This window comes from Piliocolobus tephrosceles, chromosome 5 (assembly GCF_002776525.5).
Source record: "Piliocolobus tephrosceles isolate RC106 chromosome 5, ASM277652v3, whole genome shotgun sequence".
Lineage (NCBI taxonomy): Eukaryota > Metazoa > Chordata > Mammalia > Primates > Cercopithecidae > Piliocolobus > Piliocolobus tephrosceles.
In genome coordinates, this window is record NC_045438.1 from 108,875,690 (window position 1) to 108,896,347 (window position 20,658).

The 20,658-nt window shown below is 37.4% G+C and overlaps 1 protein-coding gene across 2 annotated transcripts in view; it reads left to right on the top strand.

The window, feature by feature from the left end:
- Positions 1–14,882, top strand: part of LGSN (lengsin, lens protein with glutamine synthetase domain) — a 42,305-nt gene extending 27,423 nt beyond the window's left edge. The window contains exons 2-4 of one of the 2 annotated variants that reach the window (XM_023223017.1): positions 8,667–8,833; positions 13,304–13,502; positions 13,924–13,985. In XM_023223017.1, the coding sequence (XP_023078785.1) occupies positions 8,667–8,833; positions 13,304–13,502; positions 13,924–13,985 (428 nt within the window). Of the gene's footprint in view, positions 1–8,666; positions 8,834–13,303 lie in introns of both variants that reach the window. The other variant, XM_026455491.1, reaches the window with a different exon arrangement.
- Positions 14,883–20,658: the final 5,776 nt, after the last annotated feature.

Consider the following 20,658-nt stretch of genomic DNA (forward strand, 5'->3'; position numbering starts at 1 on the left):
CTATCTATCTATCTATCTATCTATCTATCTATCTATCTATCTATCTATCTATCCAGAGACAGAGTCTCACTCTGTCACCCAGGCTGGAGTGCAGTGGCATGATCTTGGCTCACTTCAATCTCTGTCTCCCGGGCTCAAGCGATCCTCCTGCCTCAGTCTCCTGGGTAGATGGGATTACAGGGTGTGCCAGGAAGCCAGGATAATTTTTTTGTGTTTTTAGTAGAGATGGGGTTTCACCATGTTGGCTGGTCTGGTCTCGAACTCCTGACCTCAAATGATCCACCTGCCACAGCCTCCCCAAATGCTGGGATTACAGGCTACAGACATGAGCCACCGCACCTGGCCTGTTTTTAAATTCTCTACAAGCAATGCACTTTCTTGGCCAGTGACTAGGGTAGACCACTCCCATTGCCCTGCATTTAATATGTCACTGCTAGGAATATACTATTTTCTCAAGTATTCCTCTCCATATTATATTAAGAGACAGCTGAAAACAATGGAAACATATTTTAACATTTTTCCTTATTACTACAGAGAGGATCAGAAGCCAAATGGGTTGCCACAAATTAGGGAATACAAGCAAACCCGTCATGGGACCTGGCTCTGATGAGTATCATCTGCCACATCATGACAAGGAGTCTCAGGATGAGACAACAGTGATAACACCATTGCCCCCCAGAACAACAACCAATGTTCCTGGAGGTGAATTTAACCCAAACTCTGGTAAGGATTTACTGGTAAGGATTCTGGAACAAACTGGTATGTGGTTCTAGCGACTAACCCTAAGTTTGTATTTGAATTAGAGAGAATGTCATGTTGGTTGAGGAATACTAGCCTGGAAGTCAGAACACTTACAAAGATTTTTATACCTATCTTTTATAAAATGCTTTATACCTTTAGGCTGTTCATCTGGAAAATAGCGGGGTTGCAATGGAAGATGTCTTGCCTTTTCTAAAAGTAAAATCCTATTATTCTAAGTTTCTGGCTGATTGATAGTGATGTACCTATTTTGGTACATGAGTGTATTGATTAAAACTCACTTGAATGAAAATGCTGGAAATTAGTTATAAAAGGAAATCTAAAAGCCAGGCACAGTGGCTTACACCTGTAATCCCAGCACTTTGGGAGGCTGAGGTGGGGAGATCACTTGAGAACTGGAATTCAAGACCAGCCTGGGCAACATAGGCAGACCCCCTTTCTACACAATAAAAAAATTAGCTGTGTGTGGGGGCACATGCCTGTGGTCCTAGCTACTTAGTGGAATGAGGTGGGAAGATCATTTGAGCCCAGGAGGTTGAAGCTACAGTGAGTTGTGATTGTGCTACTGCATTCCAGCCAGGGTAACAGAGAGAGACCCTACCCTGCTACCTGCCTCAGAAAAAAGGAAATCTATAATGACAGGGTTAAACATACAAGATTTGAAAAGATGAGAATATACCAGAGTGGGAAGTTAGAGGGATAGTGTCTACCACGTTACCCTCACTTCTGACACAAATTACAAGTTTTGGAATTCCCCAAGTTAACCTTAGTTTAGATAATTTGCTGGAAGGACTCACTGAACTCACTGAAAGCTGTTACATTCAAGGTTATGGTTTATTACACTACAAGGATACAGATTAAAATCTGCCATGGGCAGTCCAGGCAAGTTCTAAGCACAGAATGTTCACTTGTTCTTTGTTCACTTGTCCTTTCTTAGTGGAGACACGGACAGACAGCACTATTCTCTTGGCAGTGACATGAGGAATATTGCCAACCAGGGAAGCTCACTTGAGTCTTGGTGTCCAGAGTCTTTACTGGGGCTTCATGGTTAACTGGGCATTTGGCTGACCTCACTCTCCAGCCCCTTTGGGGATCAAGCAGTTACTGCATGACTTGAAGTCACCACTATAAATAACATTGTTAGAGTTTCTGGCGTGGCCTAGAACCTCTTGGTAAACAAAGACACTCTTGTCAGGCAAGACATTCTAACTGTTTGGAAGGGACCAAGGGCAGAGACCACAGCTCTCTTTGGGCAAGGTTAAATCCTTTAGTACACACAGGGCCTGAGGAGGAGCTGCAGCCTGGAAAACAAACACTATCAGAATTCTGTATGTATTAGTCTTCTATTGCCACCATAACAAATTACCACAAACTTACTATCTTTTTGAAAACACAAATTAGAAGTCTAGGTTGGTTCATCTGGTTTCCTTGTTTCAGGCTTTCCAAGGCTGAAGTCAAAGTATTGCCATCTGGGTTCTTATCTAGAAACTCCAGGGAACAGTACATTTACAAGTTCATTCAGATTGTTGAGGGAATCCAGTTCTTTGTGACTGTAGAATTGAGGTTCTTGTGTGTCCTGGCTGGCTGTCAGCTGGGGTGACCCTTATCTCCCAGAAGCCTCTCTCTGTTTTTTTTTTTTTTTTTTTTTTTTTATTATCTCAGAGATAGCAATGCCTCAAATCCTTCTCATATTTAGAACTTCTGAATTCCCCTTCTTCCACATCCCTTTTCTGCCTTCAGCTGGAGAAAGCCATCTAATTTCAAGGGCTTACATGGATAATCCAAGATAATATCCCTATTTTAAAGTCCATAACCTTAATTACATTTGCAAAGTCCCTTTTGCCATGCAATTTAACATATTCATGTGTTCCAGAGATTAGGTATGGTAGGAATTTTCATAGGGCTATTCTGCCTGCTGATACCGAGAGGAGGCAGGGAAATACTGTGTAGAAGAGGGCAGTTCCCCGGCAAAGGCCCCACCCTCAAGCCTGGAAACCCATGGCCCTGAATAGGAACAGGCATTTCTGTTTTTGTTCCAAAATGTTGCCTTTTCCAAGACCACTCTGGCCCACCATGTCCCTATCCTATGCCCATATAAACCCCAAGCTCCACTGACAGAGCAGCAGAACAGCATGGCAGAGAAGGAGCATCTGAAGGTGGAGAGGAGTTCAGCTGGGGACGGTTGGAGAGGAGATCCGTCGTGGGACAGCTGAACTCCAGGGGAAAATCGTATTCCCACTCCATCCCATTTCCTGCTCCCCAACCATCCCACTGAGAGCCACCTCCATCACTCAATAAAATCCCCACATTCGCCATCCTTCTAGTCCATGTGACCTGATTCTTCCTGGACTCCGGACAAGGAGCTAGGTACCTAGATAATAGGGTGTAAAAGGCTGTTACCCTGACTTTCCACTGAGCTGGTTAACACTTAGCCGTCTGTGGATGGTAGAACTAAAAGAGCATGGTAACACCCCTAAACACTGCCATAGGGCCGCAACCCAAAAGTGCTCACCTTGGTTCACCTGCACGTTCCCCCCTCCCATAAGTGGTTTGAGTGCAATGGCCAAGTAAATGAGTCACGTCCCTGTTGCAAGCCCCTCCAGGAGGTCAGGGACCTCTCCCATCTCACTAGCACACCATATCTCATAACTGAATTTCTCTCTACTTTGGCTTTATGAATTTCTCCAAAGTGAAGAGCATGAACACTAACAAGCTCTGAACATCAGGCAGCTGTTGATACAAATGCCCACAGGGGCCAGACAGTTAATACAAAAGATGGGCTGGTGTAAGAACATAGGGAGTGGTTCTGGTCATGAGAAAACTGGCGCCGAGAGCAACAAACTATGGCCCAAAGGCCAAATTCGGCTTGCTGGTCAGTTTTTCTAAGTAATGTTTACAAATTGTTTATAGCTGCTTTTGTGCTGAAATGACGTTGTGCTAAATGAGTAGCTGCAATGAATACCATATGGGCTACATGGTTTCAAATATTTACTATCTGTTCCTTTACAGAAAATGTTTGCCACCCCGTTAAGTAGAGGTTGCCTGCCCATCTAGACTACCTCAGAGTTCCAACCAGTTGTTGCTGTGGAGAAATACCTACCCAGGGTTGCCAGATCTAGTTTCAAAATAAATTTGAATTCAAGATTTTTACATAAAATTTTCTAATAATGAAGTGCTGTCCACTATTTCAAAAAAGTTTCTGAACACTGGGAAGACTAATCAGATAACATCTGCTGGCCACACTGGCTCCTCCAGAGCTTGTGGTCACTGTTTTATATATTCTAGTTTTAGCTGCAAAAGAGAGATGGATTTTCCATTTCTTTGCCTTAAGCCAGAAATCTGGAGAAAGATCTTGTGTCGTGAGCTCTCTTTGCACTGTCAGTTGTGACTTAGGGCATGGGTACCATTACTAACTCAACTTCTTTAGCTCAGAAGCTCCCTTTTTGGCCCAGAGTGTATTAAGTTCTCTATAGGCCCTCAGTACCAAAAATTTAAAACACAAACCAATACATATATATAATTAAAAAATAGATTTAAAAATAAACCCCAAAAATAAGTGTAAGGAATTTTGATATGGTATTTCTTCTTTGGAATAACTTCTCTGAGTTTTTCCAAAAATAATATTTTGGTTTTTTTCAAAGAAAAGCCCCCTTTCCCTCCCACTTTTTATTGTATTGCTTTTTTTCCCCGCTTTGTACCTGGTTATTCTGCCACCTGGGCTTTCCAACAATGTCTGCACTAATATGATGTGGCCAGAAGGTAGCACAAACAGGGTGACTCTCACCATAGCCACAATGATGAAAGACGGCTGGACCTTGAAACAGCATGGTACATTATACTAGGTGTGCAATAAGCTGAATGCATTCCAGGGTTTTCTCTCAAATGCACTTTTCCCTTTCTTTGAATTGGTGTTTCTGAAGCCCAAACGTCTCTTCAATCTCCCTTTTATAAGTGACCATGGCTTGTTCTGTATAACTGATATATGTCCTCATTGTCACTGAACACAGACAAAATTTCTCCAAGGCCTACTAGTTGCTATAGAGCTTTGACTTTTTTTAAAAAAATGTTTTCTTATTTTTTCCCTAAACATTCACAGCACTAAAACATCTTCTATAAAAACACACTGATTTAATTTATTAATCCCTTGATGGAATAGAAAAGAAGAAAATCTCCCAGGAACCACACTGTAGGAAAAACAAATGAGCTCCTGAACTGGCAATTATCTGCCAGCTATTCATCTTGTGCAACTGGGAAAGGCTGACCAAAAGGTTTAATTGTAAATAACAAGTATGATTTATTGAAGAAAATTTCAGACAATGATGCAGCAAGATGAGTTGATGCCTTGAAAATGAAATGGGATTGGATAGGTTTCTCGTATTTGGTGAAAGAATTAAACTTTTAAATGAAAAATAGATACTTAGGATATATACTAAAATATATGATGACAACTTTTACTTATCAATTAGACAAGGTCAAATCACACAGGATGTATTCATTCATTCACTCACTCACTTATTTAAAAAATATTTGTCGAATGGCTATGAGATGCCTATACTGCTACAAGTACCAAGAAAACAGCAGCAGGTAAAACTAAGCCTTGGCTCTCAAGGAGCTGATAGGCAATGGGGGATGACAGGAACATGTGAGTATACAGTGTGGTAGGTGCCAATAAGGACACTGAAGATAATAGAAACAGAATGACACACTGTTATGTGTTGAATGGTGTTTCTCCAAAATTGTTAAAATTATATCCTAACCTTTGGTACCTGATAATGTGGCTGAATTTGGAGATATACTCTTTAAAGGGGTAATTAAGGTTAAATGAGGTCAGCAGGGTGACCCCTAATTCAGTATGATTCGTGTCCCCTTAAGAGGAAGAGATTAGGTCACAGATATGCACAGAGAAAAGAACATGTGAAGGTGCTGGAAGAAGATGGCTGTCTATTAGCCAAGGGGAGAGAGACCTTAGAAGAAGCAATCCTGCTGACACCTTTGGTCTCCGACCTCTATTCAGAGCTTTGAGAAAATAAATTTCTGTTTAAGCCACCTGTCTGGGGCATTTGTCATAGTAGCTTGAGCAAACTAATACATGTACCCTACTCGCTGTCCAGTCACAGAGCAACTTGGAGACTTCAAAATGAATCAGGGGTTAGAGCTGTCTATGTTGTGATCAAGTCTCATACAATTAATACTTCAGATGATTATGGTTTTGTTTTGTTCTTTTCTCAGCCCTTTTACTGTGTGAACTTATCCCACCCTTGCATTTGATGGCATGTCTATTATCTATACCTGCCCCACTTTATAATATAAAGTTCTATGAGGGTAGGCCTCTTTCTGGCTGATTCCTAGATACATGTTCAGTATGAATAGTATGTGATGATGAAAAATATCTATGTTGAGTGAATGAATATTATTATCATTTTTATTGATTATTTTTGTTTTTTGAGATGGAGTCTCACTCTGTCGCCCAGGCTGGAGTACAATGGCGCCATCTCGGCTCACTGCAACTTCCGCCTCCTGGACTCAAGAGATTGTCCTGCCTCAGCCTCCTGAGTAACTGGGATTATAGGCGAATGCCACCGCCTGGCTATTTAAAAATCTTTTTTTAAAAATTTTTATAGAGATAGGGTTTCACCATGTTGGTCAGGCTGGCCTTGAACTCCTGCCTTCGTGATCCACCCACCTCGGCCTCCCAAAGTGCTGGGATTACAGGTTTGAACCACCGTGCCCAGCTGAATATTATTCTTATTTTAAAATAATATGTATTCATTGTAGAAAGTTTAGGAGACACAGATAAAGCAAAAAGCTAGTAAGACTACCTATTATCCTATTACTGGTAAACCAATAAAATTACCTTTTTCCTTTTGTAAGGGATGTCTTCTTTATAGCTTATGTATAATTGCTTATTATGTTTAGAATACTCATTATCTAAAAATTTCTATATTATTATTATTATTATTTAAGACAGTCTCTCTTTGTCGTCCAGGCTGGAGTGCAGTGGTACGATCTTGGCTCACTGCAACCTCCACCTCCCAGGCTCAAGCAATTCTTGTGTTTCAGCCTCCTGAGTAGCTGGGACTACGGGAGCACTACACCACACCCAGCACATTTTTGTATTTTTAGTAAAGACGGGGTTTTGCCATGTTGCCTAGGCTGGTCTTGAACTCCTGGCCCCAAGTGATCTGCCCACCTCAGCCTGCCAAAGTGCTGGTATTACAGGAGTGAGCCACGGCGCCTGACCCAAATTTCCATATTTTAAAATGCCTATAAATTTTGCTTTAAGGAGCATTATTCATCTTGGGCTGAATACTCAATATTTTAGAGTAGGTTGGGAATACAGCAAGTGTTAATTTAGCATGAAACACTTTAATTGCTACAGTTTGTTTTAAATGGAAGGTAGTTATAAAGCCTCCAGAGTTTCAGAGTAGCCAAATGTATCAGTGATAGCACATTATCACTAATGTATTTGCATATATGGAACCAGTAATTTGTTTTTCCCATGCTTCGTGTACTTAAAATCTACTTAATCTATGTTTCTAAACTGTCAATCTTTATGCTTACTTTTAAAGCCTAATTATATCTTGCAAAAGAATACTCAGGTATCTCTTTAGAATTATAGCTGCTCAACATCAATGATGTGACAGATTGATGAGTGTTTGGTTGCAGGCTTGATCATGATACCATTTACTAGGGCTAGAGTACTTGTACTCACTTTGTTCATTTAAGTAGCACTTATATGGTGCTTACTGTCTGCCAGTAACTGTTAATAACTTGTTTAATCCTCCTAACAAGCCTGTGAAGTAGGTCACATGTTACTGATGAGAAATTCAAGGCATAAAGAGGATAAGATTGTTGCTAGGGCAAAGATAGGATTGGAATGGAGATGGATGGGCTTCAGTGTTTTGTGCTAACCCAAACTACACTCTGCTGCCTCTCCTAAAAGTTCTGAGAGCAACTAACATTTGTAATGTGTACTAGTTGCCTGACAGTTCTATGTGCTATAGACATACTAATTTAATTTGTGGTAATAAACCACCCAGCATGAATCAAAACTCTGCATTCTAGTTTCAGTTCCGCAGTGAACTGATAGTGTGGTTTGGAGTAACTCATTGTGCTACTTTGGGACTCAAGCTAACGAGTTGGTTAGATTAAATGATTTATCTCCAAAATTCTCTTCTAGCTCTGAAGTTGGAATTTGCAAACTATCTTAAAAGTCTTAAAAAGAACACTTTTTATGTTTCTAATTTTAAATTGAGTACGCAGTTCAGATTTTTCATCTCCTACACTCTCATTCTTAAACAAAAAAAAAAAAAAAGAAAAGACGTTTGTTTGCTTATTTAAGCAAGTTTTAAATTTGACAGAAATGTGTAGTCTTCTTAGAGTTAGATGCCATTAAAAAGATATAAAGCCTTTTGGGTAAAAAACTCCCAGAATAAGACAAAACCCCAGAAAATAAAACCAAATTCACTTTTAATCACATAGAAATTTAAATTTAGAAATTAACAGTTAGTTCAAGAAGCCCAAATATGTTCAATAATAGTCACCTACAGACAGACTTTTATACTCCCTTTTTTGCTGTGAACTTATGCAAATATGTTCTAATTTCCATAAGCAAAAGGATTTTCAGTAAGTATCTACATATGATATCACTATATCCTTATGCAAATAATGTCAATTTTGACCTCGTCCTAACTGATAAATGATCTCAGGTTGTTTAGGCACAATGTTCTTGGGAAGATGGTAAGGGCAGAATAAGAAAGGTAAGATATCCAACTCTAAGCCAGTGACATGATGAATATTAATATTTTTATTAATAATATTGACTAATTCACTACTCTGTAGTCTCCTTTTGCTTCTCAGTCCATCATGATCTCCTGAGTTAGAACCTATTTTTTTTTATTTTGCAGATTGCATGAGGGACAGCAGTCAAATTCTGGCCCCACCTCAACTCTCTTCTAGAATGAAACACATTAGACAAGCCATGGCCAAAAATCGCCTCCAGTTTGTACGATTTGAAGCAACAGACCTCCATGGTGTGTCCAGGTCTAAGAGTATCCCTGCACACTTTTTTCAAGTGAGTTTAACACATAGTTGTAACTGAATGTAATTTCATGACCATTAGCGGCAAATGGTTCTTATTACTGTTTCTTATTTTCTTGTAATCTATACAGCAATACAAGCTGAAAATCAATAACTTATTTTGTTTCTTCACTTGTTCCTCCCAAATATGTTATTGCTCCCCAAGGAGTTAAATGTGTACTCTCGGCTCTCAAACAGCAATTTCTTTACCCAATAGAAATACAAAACTAATTAAGACTGGTAAATTTAGTCCTTCTGCCTTGAATAATTTTGCTCTACAGAATTATTTTTTCTCCCTTACTGCAATTATGAAGATTGTATTTTATTTGACACAAGAAAATTGCAACAGAAGACCCAAGAGCAAACATAAAAAGGAAAAAATGATTAAATAGAAATAATTTGCTAGATAAAAAAACATATTCCTTTTGGCTCCAAATTCTGATAAAATAGTCCATTGTTGTTGGATGACTTAATGAATATTATTAAATTCCCGAAAAAGATGATATCAACAAATATTGTGTTTTTGTTGTTTTGAGACTTCCTTAACTTTTTGTATCAGTTTTTGTCATGTGTTTATTTTGATGACTGAGTTGTTGTGTTAATTAAATATCAAATTTCATAGCAAGGGACATCAGTCGGTACTATTTAAGAAAGTGTGAAAGTTAAGCATCCTCTAGGTTTAACTATTTTAAAATATTATACTTTTATCACATTAATATCAGATTCTAATTGTTAAATTTGCTTCATGTTGGGAAAAACTGGACATCTTCAAAAACACTTTTTAAAGAATTCTAACAGATTCAAACTTGTTTCTTAAGGAATTATTTGGAGCTGCTTGCAGATATTGTTTCCTCTTCATCCAGGCAAGAATATATGTTGTTTAACTTTTATAAAAAATGTGGATTTTCTTGTGGACAGGCCCAGAATATAATTCAAATGAATCTCTTCCAATCATAAGGAAAAGTAACTGGCACTTTAAGTACTTGCCAGAGACCTCAATATAAAACTGTTTGCTATTCAGTTTTTATCAAATTTTAATCATTTATTTTACTAATGGCACCTACAAGTCCATATATAGGACATTACTCTAGTTTCTCAGTGGAATCCTTTTACAAAAATAAAACAGTATGCTGCTTATACTTGCTAAGGATTGATATAATTGACATAAAGAGAAAAATTCTGCATACTTTTTTTATCCAACTGTTACTGAAAATATTTTTCACTATTTTGTTCAATATCCCACATATAAAAAACACCTTTTTTCTAGAGTTTAGCTAGAAAAAAAGTTTGTCTATCATGAGAATTTTAATGTAACTCATTATACATTATAATTTTAATGTAACTCATTATATATGGCTATATTTATTCTTAGTCCCAGTTTCCTAATAACTAACTTCACTATTTCATTACCTCATTATTATTATTTTGTTCTCATTTAATGATCATAGAGTATCGATATTTTTTTAAGAAGCCACTTTAAATTTATTTTTGAAACTTGTGAAGGTATAAATAATGAGTATTAGCACAATGAATATTTGTAATTTAAGACAAAATAATTTATTTTGGAAAATTTGCTGTGAATAGACATTAAAAATAGGTTTAAGAGGCCGGGTGCGGTGGCTCATGCCTGTAATCCTAGCACTTTGGGATGCTGAGGTGGGCGGATCACCTGAGGTCTGGAGTTTGAGACCAGCCTGACCAACATGGTGAAACCCTGTCTCTACTAAAAATACAAAAATTAGCTGGGCCTGATGACAGGGGCCTGTAATCCAGTTACTTGGGAGGCTGAGGCAGGAGAATCACGTGAACCTGGAAGGCAGAGGTTGCAGTAAGCCGAGATCACGCCATTGCACTCCAGCCTGGGCAAAAAGAGTGAAACTGCGTCTCCAAAAAAAAAAAAGAAAAAAACAGATTCATCTGTGCAAAGTAACCTAAACATCGTGTGTGTGTGTGTGTGTGTGTATGTGTGTACCTTATTCCATCTCAAAAAAAAAAAAAAGATTCATTTGTGCAAAGTAAACTAAACATTGCATGTGTGTGTGGTGTTTAAGGTTTAAACCTTACAACCAACTTATATTATCTCTGTTCTATCAAAAGTGTTGATTTTTATTTAAATTATATGCAAATAATATAGGCTCTTTCTATATTTGATCTAGCCAAAACATGATACATTGCTATAGACTCGTAACTAATTCTTGGCTTATTTCAAAAGATAACCTTTACTACAGTCCAAGTTTCATTTGTGATAAGGATTTAAGTTATTCTGCAAAAATTTTATTGAGTCCATAGTGATCTATATTGAAGATGAGGTTGTTCCAGTGCTTTATATCTATAAACCTGCTTCAGACAATATATTATCATGAATATATTCATATATATTCATGTATTTCCCATAACTAATAGAGAGTAGTTTGCATTCTCTATGTCCAAGAAAAGAATAAAGCAAATTACAGTGCCAGAAAAGAGTGTTCAAAAAAATACGGATTAAATAATCTAAAGAATAAAGTGCCACTTTTTACTATTTTTTGAGTTCATGAAGGACTATTGGAGTGAAATGGCAACCAGCTGTTCTCTACTACTCACAGCCAAGTGAATACAAACACAGATTTAAATTGCAGGAACTCATAGAAGTCTCATGAATAAAATATATTATATCTCATTTTAGTTATGTAAAGAACTAATATACGGAATTTCAAACTAAAAAACTGACAAGCAGGGAAATGACATTATTGCTTATAGTGAAAATATGAATTAAAGGATTCCATGCTATAGTATTCAAATATCCCACAGTGTGTGTGTGTGTGTGTGTGTGTGTATAAAGTTTACATATACAGGTCTATGAGTGAGTTGGAAAATTAGGTAGGCACCAAATAGTGTTTGGCTCACTCAACTTTATTATTGGTGAAAGTAGACTTGTATCAGTTCGGTCAAATAGCATTCAAAAATGTGTGTAGAGATGGTGGAAAGTGAAAGAGGCAGTGGTTCATGGGCAAATGCAGAAGAGTGAACCAATAAATTATTTTGCCTAATACCAGCCCCTCTTTGATAGCCATGCTTCTTGGGTTGTGGACGTAACATAAGAAATAGTCTGGCTTCCTTCTACCATGTGAGGATACACAAGAAGAAGCCATATACGAACCAGAAAGCAGCCCTCACTAGACACCGTATCAGCTGTTGCCTTTATCTTGTACTTCTCAGTCTCCAGAACTAAAGAGGAATAAGTTTCTGTTGTTTATAAGGGGAAAAAAAGAGAAAGAAAGAAAAGGAAAGCACCTGGCTTACAGATTGCTAGGTTGTTTTATTAACCTCATGATTTTCACTGACTTCACGGGAACTAACCTTTTATACTCAGTGATTTTTCTCCATCTATTAAAGTAACCTTCAACCTTGTTGATATATCTAATACATAATTTCCACAAATTATTTTACGTGTCTGTTCAACTTAATAACCTTATCGCTTCCCTGTTGCCTGGCACAGAGCAAAAGTTAAATAAATGACCAAATTCACTGAAATCTAGAAATAAATGACTAGAAAGTACCTTAGCAGTCATCTAGTCTAATATGTGTTTTACCGATATGGAAGCTGAGGCACATAATCCAGTGACTTGCCAAAATTCACAGAAGCAATTAATGAAAGAGCTAGGATGAGAAGGCAGATCTGTTGACACCCAATTCACGCTGACTTGAAGGTTACAACATTTTGGAAGCTCTAACTTTGGAGCTACAGGTCCACATTCACAGACGAGGGTTCTGGGACTCTGAGACAGTGAGGTTTTTAGTTCTTAAATGGGTTATAAAAGTGAATAAAGACAGGAATGCAGCTGTCAGTGTCCTGGCTCCCCTGGTGTTAGGACAAATGTGCTGTGTGCCACAGTATTGACCATAGTCTGCAATTTGAGAAGGATTGAGAATTGTTTACTGTAGACTTTTGAGGGTCAGTTAACTCAGGGTTACAATAAAATAAGCAAAAATAAAGTCTTATCTGAAGAATTAACAACTGTACTATAAAATAAAAAGTGCTTCAGGAAGTACTTTTGATGATGATAATTTCAAATAATTCCATAAGGCTTTACCTTTATTTTTTGCTATAACAGATTTTCTTTATCATTATACCTTTTATTTATAACTGCTATTTTGAGATCTAAGAGCATTTAAGGCCTTCAAGCCTTAAAATATTGCATTGTTTGGGGGTTTTATTTTAAAATATTTGACATTTGATACCAAGTTAGTGTTAACCAACAAATGTTAAACATATATATATATATGTTTAACATATATATGTTATATGTTGTTATATATATGTTATATATAACAAATATATATATTTTTATATGTTTGTTATATATATGTTATATATAACAAATATATATATATATATTTTTTTTTTCATTAGCAAGACTTTTTCTCCCCTAACCCTTTTGTTTGTTTTCAAAACCTAATTTCTTCATGTTTTTTCCTTCTTTAGGAGAAAGTGAGCCATGGAGTTTGCATGCCCCGAGGTTATCTTGAAGTGATACCGAATCCTAAGGACAGTGAAATGAATCGCATAAGAGCCACATGTTTTAATAGTGACATAGTCCTAATGCCAGAGGTATCAACCTTTAGAGTTTTGCCATGGGCTGATAGAACTGCAAGAGTGATATGTGATACCTTCACTGTGACTGGTGAGCCTCTTTTGACTTCCCCAAGGTACATTGCAAAGAGACAGCTGAGCCAGCTGCAGGCCTCTGGCTTTTCCCTGCTTTCTGCTTTCATCTGTGATTTTTGCATTTTTGGTGTGCCTGAATTTTTAAACTCAAAGACTATATCATTTCCTGCTTCAACATTTTTAAATAACCATGATCAGCCCTTCATGCAGGAACTTGTTGATGGCTTGTACCACACTGGAGCAAATGTCGAGAGTTTTTCCTCCTCTACCAGGCCAGGTCACATGGAAATCTGTTTCCTGCCTGAATTTGGCATTAGCTCAGCTGATAATGCATTTACCCTCAGAACAGGTGTCAAAGAAGTGGCAAGGAAATATAATTACATTTCCAGCTTCTTCATTGAGACTGGATTTTGTAATTCAGGGATTTTGTCTCATAGTCTCTGGGATGTCGATAGGAAGAGGAACATGTTTTGCAGCACTTCTGGAACTGAGCAGCTGACAATCACTGGGAAAAAGTGGCTGGCAGGACTCTTGAAGCACTCTGCTGCACTCAGCTGCCTGATGGCACCTACTGTTAGCTGCCGAAAGCGTTATTCCAAGGACAGTAAAGACCTGAAGGAGAGTGTGCCTACAACGTGGGGATACAATGACAACAGCTGTATATTTAATATCAAGTGTCATGGAGAGAAAGGCACCCGGATAGAAAATAAGCTAGGCTCAGCAACAGCAAACCCTTACTTGGTGCTGGCTGCAACTGTTGCTGCTGGCTTAGATGGACTTCATAGCAGTAATGAGGTCTTGGCTGGTCCAGATGAGAGCACAGACTTTTACCAAGCAGAAGCTTCTGAGATCCCTTTAAAACTGGAAGATGCCCTTGTGGTACTGGAAGAAGATCAATGTCTGAGGCAGGCTCTAGGAGAAACCTTTATTCGATATTTTGTTGCCATGAAGAAATATGAGTTGGAGAATGAAGAACTAGCTGCAGAGAGAAATAAATTCTTAGAGTATTTTATTTAGAATGGAATTCACAACTACTCCTTTAGAAATGCAATTGTTACTTAAAGCTAATCTACCAAAACAAAGACTGAACTTTTGTAATTAACAACAGTAACAATAACAAGACTACGAATGCTTTTGACTTTTTTTTTTTTTTTTTTTTCTCCATGGAATATTTGACAGATGAAGTAGGACTGCTGAGAAGATTCTGATAACAGAAACAAACAACAAAGTCGTGGTGAAGCTATAATATGCAAACTTACCAGATCTTGTCAGTTAGTCATTTCCTATGTGTATGTTGACCTGGATAGGAATATCCAATTTTGGGGGGCAATAAATATATTTACACATTTAAAAAAAAGACTTAAGCATTAGAAAGCAAATTTAAATGACTAAAAAAGTAAAAAATAAATGGAGGAAAAATTTTAATGGTACACATAGGTTATGACTTCCAGGGAGACAAATATACTAATATAGTCTTGCTAATCAAATAATATTGTGAATCTAGGTTGTGTGCATCATTATGGTCTTTCTAAACAAGTTAAATAAACTTTTGCCAAAATATAATGACAGGTAGGCAGTTTTCCCCTAAGTCACTTCTCTTTTCACCCTTTTCCACTAGCTCCTGAAAAGCTTATGAATTTCAAGGTTATAATGTCCTCAAGAAACAAATCCCTTAGGAATAGAATTGGAGCTGGGAACAACGAGGTCAGATTTTAGAAGTAGTTAAAGCCTTTCTTTAAACAATGCCTCATATAGAAGTTTGATACATAAAGTATAGATAGAAAGAAGTTTGTGTGTGAGGGTAGGCGGTCTCTGTCTACTCTGCTTCATTCTTTGAAACTAGATGTCCCTCTGAAACCTCTAGCACTCTGTGGAGTGTGAGAACAACTTCCTGGCTAGCCGGGGCTATGTTTGGAGTTTAAGTTTGTTATTCAAAGTACTAAATCTGCTGCTCACAGAGGTTGGTACCTCTCCAGAGAATATTACATGTTCCAAGCCTTTGTTTGAATGAGATAATATTGTAACTATCACTAAAATTTAGCTTCTTTTGGGAGGAAGTCCAAAATCCACTTACTAGCAAATGAAAATGTTGTTCTACTGCTTAGGATCAAACAGCAGATTTTATGTTCAATTAAAACTGACTGTGGTTTCAATTTAGATAGCAAACACACAAGGAGAGGATTAGAATTTGGCTCAGATCCTTTTATTAAAATTCTTAGTACTCAGTAGCTTAAATAGTGAAAGTTAGTCTGTCCTTCACTAATTACTCCCTTCTTTTCTCCACACACAAAAGAAGTGTGTTTGAATACATACGAAGAAAGTTCCCAGCACTTTGGGAGGCCGAGGCAGGAGGATTGCTTGAGGCCAGGAGTTGGAGTCCAGCCTGGACCACATAGAGAACCCATTTCTAAAAAAAAAAAAAAACCCTGGCATGGTGGCATGTGCCTGTAGTCCCAGCTACTTGGGAGGCTGAGAAGGGAGGATCGCTTGAGCCTCAGAGTTTGAGGATGCAGTGAGCCACGATCACACCACTGCACTCCAGCTTGGGTGACAGAGTGAGACACTGTCTTAAAAAAAGGAAAAGAATAAAATTCATGGATGCATATGGGGTAGAGAGAAAGATAGTGTAGGGAAGGTGGGGGAAGGAAGGGAATCTGTCCTGAAACCTCCAAAATGAAATCCCACACATTATGTCATGTGAGGGATAAGGAAGACTCTCATGCCAATTTTCTAGTTGTCTGCCTATATTCATTTCCCCCTCTGTTCTCAGTAATAAAACCTCAATATGTTCATTGAAAGCAATGGAAAATGAAATGATATTTCTGAGCCTTCATTAAGGTTGGATGTGGTCATGTTATTAGGTTCAGTGCAAAGAGGTGAAAGTAGAAGTGTTGTATGTAAGTTCTTTAGGACATTTTCTTTTCTTTTCTAGTATTTTTTTTTTTTTTTTTTCGAGATAGAGTCTTGCTTTGTCACCCAGGCTGAAGTGCAATGGTGGGTCTTGGCTCACTGCAACCTCTGCCCCCTGGGTTCAAGCAATTCTTCTGCCTCAGCCTCCCAAGTGGCTGGGATCACAGGTGCCTGCTACCATGCCTGGCCTTTTAGTAGAGATGGGGTTTCACCATGTTGGCCAGTCTGGTGTTGCACTCCTGAACTCAGGTGAACAGCCCGCCTTGGCCTCCCAAAGTGCTAGGATTACAAGCATGAGCCATCATGCCCTACCATACCTTAGGACATTTTTCTAAGTGACGGATGCTGTGTACTCTGCCTTTTCTCTCTCTAGCTACCTTCACCCTTCCTGCTGACTGGCCTACAGAAAATGTGGCTAGGATAATGTCCTTGGGAAGGAAGGTTTGCTACACAGGGTGCAGTAATGAGGTGGAACCTCTGCTTTGTAGAGCAGTTTGACTTGCCTACATCCAGATATTTACCTGAGAGAGAACCAAACTTCTATCTTCTTTAAGCCACAATGGTTTTGGTTCTTTGTTAGTTGCAATGAAATTTTTCTCTTTTGCATGTGTGTTTTGAATGTGTGTGTGTGTGTGTATGTGCGTGCGTGCATATGAGTGGGGAATTTGAGGGATTTGGGAATGAAAGAATAAACGTATAAGAACCAGTGAAAGACCACTTCCTCAATATTCCCACTTCTAAAGAGGATAATCTGAGTTAATCAAAGGGATCCACACATGCAAAAAATGGGATTGGCTCTAACCTATCCCTATAAACTGGCATATCCCTTTATAGTCCATAGGCCTTAATGAAATATGTCTAATGCATTGACTTCATTTTACCATAATGAGTAAAAGATGCTGTAAAAAGTCTGTTAATCACAGTGTTTGAGGTCCTTTTTTCCCCTTTCACATTAATAGCATAACTTAAAAACACAGTACTCAGGATGCCATGTGAAGACATTATATATATTATCTTCAGAATTAAGCGTACAGTAGTGAGTCAACAGAAAATATTCAGTCATAGATTACAAATCAGTTGATAACGTAAGTTGGTGTGGCAGTCTCCACCAAGACTTCAGTCAAGTGTGTGCTGATGTATATTCTTGTTCTTTAAGGCAACCCAAAAAGAGGCATTGGCCAACAGAGTTCAGGGCCAAAGACAAATTGGGGTAGGTACATGTAAAAATCAGTTACCTATTTTTCTATTTCTTTAATCTGTTCATAGGCTTTCTATTGTTGAAGGGACTTTCTGCTGATGCTTCTATCTTCTTGGTCTGGGTTAAGAGGGTCAGACATTCATTCAGCAGCACTTATTGAGCACCGTTTGTGTGCTAGGCCTTTTGCCGGGAGCCATTATACTAGGGGAGACCAAAACAAAGATGAGCAGACAATGAAAGAGTTTTGGATCTGGGTATCTTAAGCAGAACAGAAATAATTTTTTTTGGAGGCCTAATGCTGAAAAAAACTATTTGGAAAGCTTCTTTATGGTTCGAAAAGGGTTTTTTATGAATAGCTTTACAAAAATTACTTTCTTATTTTCATTTACTATAATTGTTCTAATCAAAGCTTAGGGGAAAAATGTGATTACTGAATTTAAAGTTGGTTATTAAATGAGTATACATAAGAAATGTAAATTAAAAGCGATAATGTTTTAAGACTAGAAACTAAAACATTAGTATTGTAGTAACAAGTTTCTATTTTCAAGGACATTCTATAATCTAAAATTTCATTTTACAGTGTCTGAATAACAACAAAGCTTGAAATGATTATTTGAAGGCAATGAAAGATAAAAAAACTTTAATCTGAATAAAAATGGAAAGCATACAGTGAAGTCTGAGCTTATCAGTAAAACAGAACAGTCTGTTGACATATCTCCAGTCATCTGTTTGACAAAATATACTTACCAATATGTTTATGATATAGGTATAACTGGACAATACCTTTAACCCTGGGTTTTCTATTACAGGGGTTAGAATTTGTATCTTTAAACATTACCTATGTGCACAGTGCCTTCCCTATTAAAGCTCTTCTCATGCTGCCTAAAATTAGGGGTTTGCATGATACTTCCTAATTAGGATGTGAATTCTAAGAATAAAAGGAACAGATCTTACTTACATTTGCATTAATACTTCTTGTTCCTTGCATATTTTCTGGAATTCAATTAATGTTTAATCAATCAATCAATCAATGCATATGTTATTAGCATAATACAATACTATGCTTGTCCAGTATAAAACACACAAATTCATATACCCTGAGAGAGGGAGGAATAGAGACAGTGGAGAAGACCAACAGTTTGTGTTTTTTCATTGATCCTACAATTTCTGCCATCAGAAGAACTTCTTCAGGTTTTCTGCTTCTAGAAACTTCTGAGTAAACACCATTTGATTAGCTTGATGGGGATCAAAAGAACAAGAACAACAACAACAACAAAAACAAAAACAAAAAAAGAGAGAGCAAGGTGAAGTTGTCATGTTTTTTAGCCATGGGGAACATTTCAATGGCTCTCTTACATTTGTGGAATCCCTCTTCTTTAGGCTCTTGTCTCCCAAGTAGAAGTCAGAACCTCACCTTCCCAGTTTTTCTTGCTGCCATGGTACAAGGACTCTGCCAATCAGATGCAGTCATAAAACCCTCAGGGACTCCACTCTGCTGAGCTTGAAGGAGGCAGCAGCGACAGGCATCCATGGGTACCATCCTGGGGTGACATTATTGATGGGCATTGGTTTTGCTATTGTCCAATGCCAGTGGCTGTCAGGTCTCTGGAAGAGTCAAGCATAGCTTCTGAACCTGATTTTCTGGACCTCCCAGATTCTATTAAATATCTAATTAAAAAAATAAATTTCTTTTTTTCTTAAAGTAGTTTGAATTTTTAAAAAGAAACCTGACTGAAAAACAGTATATAAAAAGACATGCAATGAGCAAGAAAACTTTGATAAGGGAGAAGAAGAAAGGAAGGGAGAGAATTACCCTTAATCAGAAGACCAGGAACAATTGAATGTGTATACTAGATATGGATTAAACAAAGGTTTATTAAGCTCCTAGTACATAACATACATCATGTGGGCACTTTCTCATTCATTTCCTTATTTCATGCTGTCTACAATTTTATGAGAAAGGTATACTTATTATTTTTAAAAACAAGAGATTTAAGACCCTAAAAAATTGTTGTGTTGAAAGAACTAGGAATCAAATCCAGGTTTCTACTCTCAGTCTCATGGTCTCTGTGCTACACCAAAATGCCCTTCACTACACTGTCTCAGCTGAGTATGATGCTGAAAATTATGCTGAACATTATATTTTAATTTTAAGGCTTCTAAGCTTTAAAATGAACAGAAGTAGGTAGTAGATATGTGCTTGATATCTCTATCCAGACCAGAAGATCTTATCACAAGTATGATGCCGTAACATTATTTCAGAACTTTTGTCAGATAATAGTAATTCAAGTCTTAAGTAGTTTCATGATTTTTTTGAACACAAAAAACACCTGGCTGAAATTTCTGACCATCCTTAGAATTTGAAATAGTGCCAATCAATTTATTTTGTTTCATTTTTAGAAATATTATTTGACAAGAACTCAGCATTCATTGAGAGCATAAAGGATTTGATACTTCTCTCTGGCTGCTTAAGAAATAAAAGATAAGAAAACACATTGATTTTTGAAAATAGCCAACCTACATGGAGGGGAAATGTGTAAATTAAGGGAAAAATAAATTGGCTGAGAACCTGCTACACAATGACATAACAAAGCTTTTTCTTTTCTTTTCTTTTTAAGATGTTCCCTAAGATTAATAAGATCAGTTTTACCTGGAAAGAAAAATAACACTTTAAATAATAACTATAAGAATTTAATGTTTATAAAACTGCTAATATATGATTCATTAAATACAAATGAATATCAATTTATAAGAGATTACTGGATAAATGGTTACATTATAGAAAACTTTTCAAACATAAGCTAGAGGGCAGCAATGTACCATTAAACAGTCAGTGTTGGTGGCTCAGAATTCAGTGCAAAGCTGAATATTAAACATAAAAGTAACTGGATTTCAAATCTAGTTACTGTGAATAAATGAAAATTGAAAAAATGTATTAGAAATACTAACAGCAGAAAGGCATTCCCAACCACATGACTTGCATTTGAATATATTTAGGTTAATAGATATTAAATACAGGCTCAATCTCTGATATTGAGAGATTGGGAGGGGGGGAAGGATTGTT